General features: G+C 49.6%; 1 protein-coding gene across 3 annotated transcripts; it reads right to left on the bottom strand.

Moving 5' to 3' along the window:
* Tmem98 (transmembrane protein 98) lies at positions 1–11,624 on the bottom strand. Of its 3 annotated transcripts, XM_023720030.1 has the most exons (8): positions 11,546–11,614; positions 10,395–10,552; positions 9,323–9,534; positions 7,640–7,771; positions 6,559–6,592; positions 4,561–4,676; positions 2,162–2,221; positions 1–814 (listed from the first exon to the last, which is right to left on the bottom strand). In XM_023720030.1, the coding sequence occupies exons 3-8, from the start codon at positions 9,451–9,453 to the stop codon at positions 607–609; spliced, it is 681 nt and encodes a 226-aa protein (XP_023575798.1). In that variant the 5' UTR covers positions 9,454–9,534; positions 10,395–10,552; positions 11,546–11,614; the 3' UTR covers positions 1–606. The 3 variants fall into 3 exon arrangements, with proteins under 3 accessions (XP_023575798.1, XP_004635504.1, XP_023575799.1); XM_004635447.3 differs by lacking the exon at positions 10,395–10,552 and having other exon boundaries at positions 11,546–11,624; XM_023720031.1 differs by lacking the exon at positions 10,395–10,552 and having other exon boundaries at positions 11,525–11,613.
* Positions 11,625–12,700: the final 1,076 nt, after the last annotated feature.

Genomic DNA, 12,700 nt, shown 5'->3' with positions numbered 1-12,700 from the left:
GAAAACATAAGGCTATTATTCACCTAGAGGTAGCTAGGTAAAATTGCAGGCATAATGGTAAAAAGGAAACAATCAATTGTACAGTGCTCAGCTTCTTCACACCTAAACCTGTAAAGGGAAGAAGGGCCTTGGATGTTCCTTGGACCATGTAGGTAACACAAATAAACAAACAGGTCAGGTGAGACAGTATAAAGTGAGGGAGTATAAAACGAGGCAACCTCTACTGAGTTCTAACTGATTGTCCTCTTTTAAAACCGCCACGCCTTCTGATTGCTCCAGAGAAGCCAGAAGTTCTGATTTTAATATGAAACCTCTTGATTTTTAGAGGGCATCTCAATTTTCTTGCAAATACTAAGTAAGCTAAATCAAGCCGGCAGCCTGCCGGTCTTCCACGCGCTGCTGTACAAGCAGTGGATGGTGACTCCCCTAACTGTGGGATTAGAGTGCCACTCCTCAGCCACCACTTGCCACTGCAACAGAGGCATCCGTGCACAGCTGGTCTCATGAGCCCTGGAGAATAACTAACTCTACCGGAAAAGAGGAGGGCTCTGCTGAGCTCCCCATGCACGGAGCACGCCACCCCGGCCACCTGCCCACCCTCTAGGACTAAATGGCCGACTGCTCCTGCAAGAAGCCTTCAGAACCCGGGAGGCTTTTCTCTGGCTCAGAAGCCAGAGCTGCCTCGCGAAGGACTTCCAGGTGCTCCTCTGCAGCTGACAGGGACTGGTCAATCCAATCCAGGCCCCCAGACAAGTGGCAGGCATTCCTGGTCACCAGCACTAGATGACTGACGGACAGAAGCAAGGCAGTTGTCCTAGAAAAAAAAAAAAAAAAAAAAGATCAGATCCCCTAGCAAATGAGGAACTCAGCCCCAAATCCCAAATGGATACATTCTAGACTAGCATTCCACAGATTGGAGCTCCTTCCATGGGAGGTCATTAGGGATGGAATATGATGGTTCTATTCACGAACAGACTGGGGGCTCAGCCAGGTTGAGCAAGGTTAAATGAAGCATGTCTCAGTTTTTTATTTACCTGAGAAAGCTCCAAGGGAAACTCTAAGAAAGACACTTTCTGCAACTGACCTATTACCATCTCCCAGAAGAGTGTTTTTTGTTGTTTTGGCAGTACTGGGGATTGAACTCAGGCCCTTGTGCCTGCCAGGTAAGCGCTTATTCTACTGAGCTATCTCCCCAGCCCCCCAGAAGAGTGTTTTGCAGGGCAGTTCAGAGCTGGTCAACAGGATGAATATGTCTCCAACTGCCACCACTTAAAAACCACCTTCAGTGTCCTTTACTGATCACAAATCAATAAAGCTCAGGGATTCCTTACCCAATTTAAAGAAAAGTTAACTGACAATCAAACTGAGGAGGAGTTTGCTTTCAGTACTAAAAAGATTCACTGTAAAATACCTTGGAAATAGTGAGCATGCCAGGTGGTCTGAGGATCCGTGACAGATTAGCAGCCCGTGGACAGAGACAAACAGCAGCAGGGGTGGGGCAGAGAAACCAAAGCTGAAGTCCCACGACTCACTGCTTATTGGCAACAAATACACAGCGTGCCCAGGAGATAATCTTTAAAGTCAAGGGAGGAAAGGAGTGTGTGTGTGTGTGTGTGTGTGTGTGTGTGTGTGTATTTAATGAGTTTACATCCAGCACAGGAATAGGAACTGACCTATTTCGTAAGGCCATGTACCCTGGGATAAGGAAAGGAGCAGGAGAGGATTGTTCTGGAGTGCCCAGTGGAGGTGAGGGTTACTACGGGGAATGTGTCCTCCCTGATTCTGGCCCTGCTCACCACAACCCACAGGCAGCACTCACAGCTGGGTGTGTCTGCTTCCAGGTCCAAAGGCCAGCGGGGAGTGAAGGGAAGGGAGGAACAGCTAGAACTTGGCATAGCCGGATGTTTAACCAGGAAATTCTAAAACTTCTGACCAGTTCTTTCTTCTCAGGGATTGCAGGGAGAAGTCTGGGCTCTATCATTACCTGGCCAGGTCCGGTCCCACAAGTGCCTGACTGGTTACATTGGGGTGAATTTACTCAGACCTGGGACCACCATGAGAACCCAGCAAAACAGCTCTCTCTACATAACAGGATCAGCCAGCCTCACAGACAGGACAGTGACCCTCAGTGTGAAGAGACGAACAGGAGCTCCACTCTCACCGTGCATCCAGGAGCTTGGGGTCCAGCGGCGGGTACATGGACTTCACCACATCGTCCACTCTGAGGGGAGGCAAAAACAATCACTTTCAGTATTTTCCCTTATGTCATCTCCTTTTCCCCTGCCTTCCCTGATATCCATATTCCAATCCTTCTCTGGTGAAACTGCAGACCCTGTCTTCTGTGGGTCTCTTACCTGCCTCTGCAGGCTCAGTGAAGACTTCTGGGGCAGCTTAGAGAAAACTATGCTTCCTGGTTGCTTTGGTTACAATGGTATAAGTGTACAAGGTCACACATAAGGACTGATATTCAAGACCACTACTGAATTAAAAAGGCAACTGCCAAACAATACATAAAGTTTGACAGGGTCCATCTGTATAAAAACAAACAAAAGCTATGACATATACAGAGAAAAAAATCTGGAGGATTATTTATCATTTAATAGAGATTATCTCCTGAAATTAGGAGAGAGTAGAGTGAGGGAGCACTCTGTTGCAGATAATTTTTGTCTGCAATATTTTAATTTTTACAAGCATTTATTACTTTTGTATTCAAGGGAGGAGGGGTCATGGCTACTGGAGTTACAACAGAACACTAAAAACTCACAAGCTTAATTTAAATTTGAACTGCTCCATTGTGGCCCTTTTGCCCAGGTGGTATCATTCAAGGTTAATTTTTTTAAGTCAAGTTCAGAAAGGAATGCCAATCCATTCCAATTTGTGCAGTAAAAGGTTTTGCTCTAAATCTCTGCCCACAGACCAACTGATAGGAAAGGACAAGAGGGATGTATTGTTTGGTTTCTGCAAGCACTTGAAAATAGATGCCCTGGTTTTTACTGAGGGATGAGGAGCTGGTGGCACTGGTCACCTGTCTGGCCAGGCCCTCTCTTTCTCTCTAGTGCCCATTGAGGAAGCCACTGTCCTTGACCTAATAGGCCACAATACGCTGTATGGAAGAAACGGAGCAGGAAAGACTATGGGGATGGGAATTGGCCTGAAGCAGAAAGCATGAAAGTAGACAAGACAAAGCCCCAACTGAACTACAGCAGCAAGCAGTAAGGCAGCAGTCCAGCGCTCCTGGGTGCTCCACGTGCCCCAGGGCAAGCCCACACTCCTGGTGGGGCCATGTCCTCACCCCAGCACACTGCCAGTCCTGCTTACCCTCAGATACCTCAAGGTCCTGCCTCTCCTGGCCACTCCTAACTTGTATCACCAGGCCTATCCAACCCCTTGTGTGGCTCTTGGAAGAGACAAAAACAGGATGAAGAGGGCAGCAGATATGAGCCATGCAGAATCTCTAATGAGTGAGTGACCAGCAGAACTCTGTGGTGCTTGCCCCGGGCCAGGCAAACACTGATACCAGCCACAAAGCTACGCCCACAGGGGCCAACTCCAGAGAAAGCCATGAACTGCACCCCTGGTCCCTCTCCGAATGGCCTCGCTTACACTTCCCCACCGCGGAGTTCAACAGCAGCTAGTCTTGTATCCCTGAGAGGACCTCATAGGCTATCCACCCACCAGAAGCCGTTTGCTTTTGTTTACCTCCTCTTGGGGCAGGGAAAGGGCTGGTTCCTCATGATTTACTGAAGCCATGTCAATAAAGTAAGGCCCCTAGAACTGGGGCGGTGGGGGGGGGTGTGCTTCATGAAGAGCGGCCAGGTGGCTGACAAGGAAAAACATCCTGGATTTGGATTGTTTCTAGGCTGGGTCATATCCACATACCAGCCGCCAGATGGCAGCACAAACTTAGCACTGCACTGGCCTCTGCTCTAAGAAAAGGGCTTTATTTTTCTTTGCGAAGTGAAGCCCAGATGAGGGGGTGTCGTTGTTGATTGCGAGCCTGCTGGCTGCCTCCCACGTAAGATTTCTGCAAACAGCCTGGAATTTAGGAGGTCGCCACACTGTACGGCTTCACCTCCCACCCAGTCCTGAAAGCTGTTGGCTGGGCTGTGGAGGAAGGCAGTGACTGAGGGCAATCACATGAGGAGAGAGGTCCCTACACCAGTGCCCAGTACAGGTATAGGCTGGCAGGGCCAGCAGGGTCACCGGAAAAAGGAGGTGAGTACCAGTGGGGAACGATGGCTTGCTGGAGGTTGGAATGGCAAGGGAAGGAAAGGAAGGACATCCAGCTGGAATGTGACAGGGAGCAGGGAGAAGCCAGCAAGCAAGCTGCAAGAAGACTGTCAGAAGCAGCAACACAGGTGACAAAAGGCCTCTTGGATGCATGCTGAAGGTGCAGACTTCGGGAGACTAGCTTCATGGGGGAGTCCACATATCCAAAGCTCTGAATGTATATGGGACACAGACAACTAAAGGTGCCTACATACTACAGCCTGGGCCTCCACGTGACCTTTCTTCCTTCTCCCATGGAGCGTGGGGACCTCGGGGTCAATGACCACTCACCTGGGGCTGATCCGCTTGGCCACCACAATGATGTCACTGACACTGGCTGAAGTCTTCATCTTGGTCCCTGAGCCCATTGTCATGGCAACAAGTTTTTCTGTCAGAGTGTGACAAATCTAATGCAACAGAGAGAGAAGTGATGAAGGATGACCTGGTTCCAAGGGCTTCTACCACCCCCACAAGACAAATATGGCCCCACCTTGGGTGCCACCATACAGCTGGCTCGTTACCCTAATGCCTGAGTGGAAGTGAACAGAACAAGATGAGAAGCAATGGGGTGAGAAGAGCACTGCAGGGGACCCTGCAGATCAAGGGCTGAGCTCTGGCTCCGAGGAGTCTAAGCTGGAATAATCCATCTAAGAACAATCATGCGCTCTGACTTCACATTCTCACTTAGTGGGAAAAACTCGACTTCCTATGCCTTCACTTCATGCTGAAGTCCCCCAGAAGGACAGTATCTGCTGCAAAGCACCTGCAGAAACAGGGCCGGACAGAGGGCAACTGCTCCCTAGAAGCACATTCTCCAAATAATGGTGCTCATTTCAACGATTTTCAAGGGTAATGCGTTATTAGCACATTTGTCAGATGATGATGAAAAGACCTTAGCAAAACCAGAGGAAAGGCAGGCCTACGACAGTGGCCCCTTTGCATCACCCACCGACAGCCTTAGCCACCCCCCGCACAAGCTTGTTTTCCCATTCTCTGCCTCTGCAATGTAAGAACAAGACATGGTCCTAGCCCTGCAAAGAACTCTGCTGCCTGCTGGGTATCTGGACCTAGATAGAATAGAAAGAAGTCCTGGAGCCCACAGGGGAAAAAACACCTAGCCCTCTCCCTCAGACTCCTAAGAGAGAAAGCCACAAGGTTCAAGGGCAAGTGACCACACAAAAGGCTTTAAAATCTCATGAAGAGGGTGAGAAGCTTGTTTCTTTAATCCGAGGTCTCTAAGGTAAACACTGGTTTTGATCTCCTAAGTCTGTTCCCACCTAAATTATCTCCCTGCAAAGGTGCCATTTATCTACCCATCTGACAGGAGAGCAACAAAGCCCAGTCATAGGACATACTCTGGTTGGAGAAGGAAAATATAATGTGGCTTTATTGCTCTAGTCATTTTTCCCAACTATTTATATCCATAACTATGTCTGTAACTATAGTAGTACTTAATACATCCAAACAGCTTCCTGGAATTAAATAATAAGTCCTAGACTCTGAGGTAACCATTTCCTACTAAGCTTTCTTTGGTCCAAGAGAGAAAGCCAAAGAAGTAAGAAAGAATTTTCAAAATCTTATCTTGAATAACAAGGTTGTCCTTTCTGAAATCTTGAAGAATCACTAGACAAGGAGTAAAATTATCCATGTGAAGAAATTTATATCTGTAACTGGCCAAATACTTGAGAATTATTATCATTATTCTATCCAATAGGCAAGTATCAGAAAACTAATGCTAAAATATAAAAATATCCCAAATGCAAATTGGATGCCATTTTCCAAAGATGTTAGACACTCAAAGATGAGGTCTGTCTCCACGCTAAAGTACACATAGCTTGGACTGTTCTTAAAAGCCCTACTTGGCTATTGTCATAGCTAACACAGATAGGCAAGACTTTCTAGCACCTGAAGTCCAAATACAGAATTCAACTTGCTGTACAGGCCTGACTTTTCTGTTAAAAAAAAATGCTTGGGACAAGCAGCTGCACACCTTGCGCAGGCAGCTTTCCCCTCAGTTGCTAAAACTGTGAATAGTGATCACACAGGCCGTCTGTCCTCCGGGACACTGTTGTTAAGCAGACCAAATGAAGTAAAGCTTACATAAGATCTTAAGAACACTAAAGGAAAGCAGACCGAAAAGGTGGGAGCAGACACAGACAGTAGAAATGCCAAATGTCAGGCTAAGGAAAGGCATCTTGCAGGCTTTAGTGCACTTCTTAGCAACTCCGGTCTATAGCTGGGGTGTTTTGGTGACTGCCCTTGATCTTACAGGGAATTGAAGAGGATTACCTTCAAGATGGCGATGCAGTGGGACATGAGACCCCTGGCGAGACAAGAAGAAGGTGTCAGTGCTGATCTAGACAGTCCACCTCCCCGCCAGCAATTACCTCTACTCTATCTAGCACTGACCAGGAGCAACAGCTGGTTACCACCCGAGAGCCCTAATGCCATGGTGTGACACCAGCCAGCCCAGGTTCTGATCCCTTCCCTTGCCTCTCTACACCCTACCTACTCCTCCAGCTAGCTCAGCTCCCCACCTATCAAACCATGCTTTTCACAACTCTGCCCTTCTGGCAGACTGCTCCCTTGCCCAACACGCTCCCTCTTCACCCTAGGCTCAGCCTGGCAGAATCCTTCTTACCCTGTATCCTAAACCAAAAGATACCTCTTTGTAACATCCTTCCAGAAAGCCACCTTGACCTCCCTTCACCAGGCAAACCTCCCTGTGCACGCTGCCCCACGCACAGAGACCCCCTGTAGTTCCTCGGATGCTGCATTTGGTATCATTCTAGCTTCCCCATCATTCAATTATCTGTGGGGCCTCACACAGTGCCCCTGCACATAGCAGCCTACCAATACGGTTTGGCTTTTTTTTTTTCCTGATACCAGGGATTGAACTCAGGACCTTGTACTTGCCCTGCAGGCGCTTATGCCACTGAGCTATCTCCCAGTGAATGAATAGATGACTACATGGCTAAGGGAATAAAGTGGAACAAACGTCTCCAACAGCAGGGATCCCTGCTGGATGCTGAGATCCATCAGGCCGCTCGGGACAATGCTTCATCCCTTGTGCCTGGCTATCGAATTCATGGGCAACCTAAGGATAAGCCAAACATATTGGGGTGATGTTATAGCAATCTCTGCCACACATCTAAGGCCTGGGTGTTTAGGTCTACAAGACAGCAGGGGTACAGGGAGCAAGGATAAACAATGTCATGTCCTATTCAGATTCTCCCCATGCTGAGGGCTAGGGAAACACCTCTGGGTGCCCAGTGGAGCTCCCTGTTGAAAAGAGGCAGAAAGAGGTACCCAGGAGCCCCTGTTCTATCCTCGTGGGCTATAAAAAAGCAAAAAGTTCTTGAGGCCTTACGATGCATCTTCAATCCAGTCTTCATTCTCCAGAATGGCCTCAATGTGGGGGTTGGTGATGACAACATCATCCAGCTCTAACTCAGAGGGCTCAGACTGGGTCTCCATGGCACCAATGAGGTCCACAATGGGCCTGGAAGGAGAAATTTGTTAGTTTCAGGATAGGTGAAGCTGCTGACCTTCTTCCCATTATAGCCCACTACTGGGTCTGGATGTCCCCCAAAACCTAAGAATTAAAGTCTTGGGCCCCAGCGCAGCCCTATGGGGAGGCAGATGGGACCTAGTGGAAGTCCTTACATCACTAGAGTAATTCCTCAAAGCAGTCTGCAGCACCCCAGTCTCTTCCATTTTCTCTTCTGTTTGCTCTACCTTGAGGTTCCATCACATGACTCACACCATTGCTATCTGGTTGCCCCTCTGCAAGGAGTAGCAGCAATGGGTCCACCCGATCATGGGCTATATACTCCAGATCAAAGTCAATTATCTCGGGTATTCTTCATGTGATGGGAAGCTGACCAATACCACTACATACCACCCAAAGAACGAAAAGAGTTGATAAATTACAGCAGAGCCCCACTTGTTCAGGATCCAGACCTAACCCTATTGAGACAACAGCTAAGGACAACATAGAGGGCTAAACAACGAGGCAAGAAGAAGGCAGGGGCATCACAACACAAGCGAAACAGAATCAGATGAGCTCCTAAAAGAGTAAGCTATAATTATACAATGACAAATACGTATTAGCAGGGCTCCTCCTTTTCAATCACTTGTTTTCCCCTTCAACCCTACATTGTACAGGAAGGATAATGTTCCTATTACCTCAGCTTACCTGCACCCTCTACTTGGCCGGCAGAACTACTCCTGAGTACCACCTTTGTCTCCTCTCTCTATCCCCTATGTTAGAGAAGTGGGAGAAGTCAAAATACCTCTTCCTCTACATGATTCTTTGAGAATCTGAAATGTTGTAGCATTCTTTAAAATAGCAGAGCTTTTCTGGGTTATCTAAATGGGCACTTACCAATTATTAACCACTCAATAGATGTGTAAACTGACAGAAGGATAACAAAAGCTAAGGGGCAGTGGCCATGGCCCTTTAAGGATCTAGCAATTAAAACACCCTCCACTCAAGGACAGAGCACTTGCCTAGCACACGTGAGGCCCTGGGTTCAATCCCCAGTACCTTTCCCATCTTCCAAAAAAAGTCCCTAAACTGAAAATAGGATCTTGCTTACAAAATCTGTTTCACATAAAATGCACAATGCGGAAATCTGCTATACGGAGAGAGGCAGGCCTACACTGGGATTTCACCACACAGAGTGTCTGGCTTCAATATGTGACTGAGGTGGGCAGTGATTTCTTTCTGTCCCCAGGGTTCGGTTGGAAAGGGATTAATGTCCCACTGTGAAGTGGCCAACAGTGCACAAAGAATTGTGCCTTTACGCTAGATGAACAGGCTCAGTGACTTTCTCAACAGCTCAATGAACAGAGAAAGAAGTAGCTCAGGGTAGTGAGGGCTTAAGGAACACTGTTAAGCTCCTGAGGTCTTTCCTGGGAAGTCGAGTCTCCAAGGACCATTTTGGAGAGATAAAGCTGAGCTAGCAAGGCCCAGCATCAGCTGTTGTGCTGGGCCTTTAGTTAGAGCCCCATCTCCCCCACCCCCCACCCCCACTCCAGGACCACTCACTTGGAATCATAGCGCTGCAGCAGGTCTCGGGGGCGGCAGTAGCGCTGCCTGCAAACCACCACCAAGGCTGCAAATGACGCCAGGAAGATGGTGGCCAGCACCCCTATGGCAACAATCACCACAGTCTCCATGCTTCTGCGTGGTGTCCGACTCAGCCCTACTCACATCCTCCTCGGAGAGTGAAGCTGGAGAGAACACAGAGCAGGACAGACCTAGCAAAGAAGCCATGAAAGAAGTGACAAATGGAGCAGGTAAGGGTATGGGACATTAGGCTCCCCTAAGTCATCTATGAGACTCAAGGACCTAAAGACAATCAAGATGTGCTTTGTGCCCTACTCAAACTGCTTCCCAGTTGGACCAAGATGAGTTTTTAAAGCTGGGACAAAAGGAAGCATTTTAACTAGTATCACTATCTACACACCCATGAAACCCAGCCATGAAACAATATCTGCTAAAGAAGCAGAGATTAGGAATGGTGCTGACAGAGACCTCCTCTGTGCCAGGCCCATGTTCACTCTCCCAACCGCAAACACAGCAAACAAGGCAGGCCCTATTGCTAAGTGAAGAACCTGAGGTTCGGGGAGGCTAAGGAATGCATTAAGTTCCTGTCATCAGGAAACAGAAAACTAACCAGTGAAATGGACATTCATCTTCCTTGTCCTTTCTGAGGAAAGAAGATGGTGGAAACTCTAGAAAGGGTTCTATCATTCTTAGCGTTGGATATTTATACATGGAGCTCCACCATTCACTGACCATTGCCCAATCCTGTCAGGAGGGGCCCTTTCACAGCCATGCATGCCTTAACGACGTCATATGTTCAACGTGTGTTCTCATCAGGCGAACACCAGTGAATTTATACAAAGACATCTATGATGTCCCTAGATGATATAATCTTATGGGACTACTATTGTATATGCGATCCATCACTTACTGACATGCCTTTATACAGCCCACGATTGTATTGCAAACTCACACAGAATAGGAACAAAGGCACGTAAGAGAAGTACCTATTCCCAGCAGCATTTCACCCTTTCCCAAGTCTCCTCCCCTCTCCAGGCTTTAATTTCTCCACCTGCAACAAGGACTGCTCCAAGTTAGGTGTCTCTGAGCCCAGAACACGGTGGAGATCCTCCAGCTGCTCTTAAATCTATGCTCCATGCTTTGGAGGATCCAGATGTTCGTCCTGTCACTCAGCAAGTATCTTCAAGGCAGCATGGACCGAGCTAATTTCTGAAGATCGGAGATTTTAAAAATACATAAAAGATAGCCCCTGATCTTGAGGAGCTATTTGAAACAGACAAGTAGGAAAAAGCCACTTTAACTGCCTATATCTCGGTGATGTGTAGACATACATGGGAGTAACTGCATTTGCACGAGAGTTCTTGGGAAAGCCTTCTTCACAGGGCTGGTGATCCTTGAGCTAGGTTGTGCAAGATGAGTAGGAGTTTACCAGGTGGTAGGCAAGGCAGGGAGCTGGTTGGTTTATAGGACCAAGAAGGCCTTCTCTGAGGTTTCCAGGGCTGCCTGAGAGGTCTTTCTCCTCCACATCTCTTACAGAGTGAGGAGTAAAATCTCAGATCCTGCCTCAGTTTCTCCTAGATGTGTAGTTCTCTGTACTTTCCCTCTTCCGTCTACCTCCGTTAGCCTTTGTTCTTTCCCCCTCTTATCTGTCTTCACTGTGCTGTCTGCTTTCCCCTCCCCCTCTAATCCTCCCCCCCTTCCAGGTCTCCAAGGCCACCCGCTGGGTTCCCCCTCTTCCTGCAGGCGTGCTGGGCCGCACAAGCTTTCCCGGACTTTTCCTCTGTGCTTTGTGCGGGCGTCTCTGCCCGTGCTTTTGTTTCTCTTTGCATACTCTGGTTGTGTGTTTCTTTCTCTCTTCCTGCCCTGTCTATTCTCTTTTCGCCGTCCAAGATGTTCTGAACTTGAGAGGATTTCACAGCCCCCATATCCTCAGTGTCCCTCCGCAACCCCGGAGTGTGTACGGGCGTGGGCGGAGGACCCGGCCCTCCGGAGCTGGGTTCGGCGGGTTCCCGCAGCCCAGCGCCAACTTTCGGTCCCAACTCGCACGCTGAAAGGGCGGTGGCGCCCCTCCCTGACCCTCCCCCACTTCCCGGCCCTCCCCCACTCCCCAAGAGCCCCGCGCCCCCCAGGGCTGAGCTCACCCCCGGGCCGGCGCCGGCACACCGCCTGCGGGTCACCCACCTCCGCCTGCGGGTCACCCACCTCCGCCTGCGGCTCCCGAGCCCCGGCTCCCGCGGCCCAGCCGATGGCGAAGTCCGGGCGCCCTGCAGCGGGGCATGCCGGGAGGCGCTGGGCGGTCAGAGCCCCGACACCCTCCCCCGGGGCCGCCCCCCGGCGCATCCAAATCCCCCGCTGCCAGGCGCCGCCGTCCCCGCCAGCCCCCTGGCGGCCCGGGGGCTGGGGCCGCGCGAGGCCGGGCAGCTGGGAGGCAGTTACTGGAGACCCGGGGAACTTTCCTCCTACCACCATGGAGGCCAGACCGGGGCAGGCAAGTGAGGGGACGGTGGAGGGGGTCCCCTGATCCCCTGCCCACCTGGTTCATAGGGCCACCCAGAGGGGGTGGACTAGTCATTGAGACAGTCTACTGTTACAGATGGATTGCAGGCACTCGCTAGCCGTGTGTGGCTTCCAGCAGTCGGCTCTGCCTTGGTGCCTTACCCTGCGAAATGGGCCACTGCTGTGCGCATCTTCAGAGTTAATGTAAAAATTAACAGACATAAAGCGCACAGTGCATTGAAGAACATCTGGACCCCGGGTAAATAGCGACTCAGTAGCCGGACCCGAGCAGGACAGTGACAAAAAGAACCACCTTCCCAGTTGTCAAGTCAGGACCCTGGCTGGTAGTCCTGGCCCTGATTCCACACCACTGCATTGCATGGCGAAGGGAGGTGCATCACGTTCAAGAGGACACAGTCTGCTCACAGTCATCCCTTGACAATCCTGCAGGCCTGAAGACGTCCACACCAGGTGGTGTGGGCTGGCCGTAGCAGGTGTGACGTCCCAGAGATTTCCCCAATCCAGGACCATGACCTAGAAGGGGACATGGGCATCAGATGGTGGTATCCAAGGCCCTCCTATGGAAAAGGCAGAGCCAGAGTGGGTAAACTAAGCATTGATGGGCTCCCAGCATCTGGGTCTAAGGCAACTCGATGTGGGCTCTGCCAACAGGTAGCATTCACTAGAGAACATCGACTCACAACGTGCTTTTTTGGCCCATGGACTTTAAAACTCAAATTAGTTGCCATCTTTTTTAAAAGTTAAGATATCTGGTTTACCTAGAAAATTCGTAAGACCTCTCAAAAGGCAGCCACCTCCTTCCTCACTACCCAGGCCACAAAGGCACACTCTTCCATTTTT

Source organism: Octodon degus, unplaced genomic scaffold (genome assembly GCF_000260255.1).
Source record: "Octodon degus isolate 3935 unplaced genomic scaffold, OctDeg1.0 scaffold00072, whole genome shotgun sequence".
In the NCBI taxonomy this organism is placed as follows: domain Eukaryota; kingdom Metazoa; phylum Chordata; class Mammalia; order Rodentia; family Octodontidae; genus Octodon; species Octodon degus.
Note: the sequence above shows the minus strand (reverse complement) of the source record. Positions and strands in the feature narration are given on the sequence as shown.

Excerpts from the sequence above, each read along its gene's own strand:
- Tmem98 (XM_004635447.3), bottom strand. The coding sequence starts at position 9,453 with ATGGAGACTGTGGTGATTGTTGCCATAGGGGTGCTGGCCACCATCTTC. Across the intron at positions 6,593-7,639 it reads GACTGGATTGAAGATGCATC|GGGTCTCATGTCCCACTGCA; the intron begins GTAAGGCCTCAA and ends TTGTCTCGCCAG. Across the intron at positions 4,677-6,558 it reads ACTGCATCGCCATCTTGAAG|ATTTGTCACACTCTGACAGA; the intron begins GTAATCCTCTTC and ends CTGTTGCATTAG.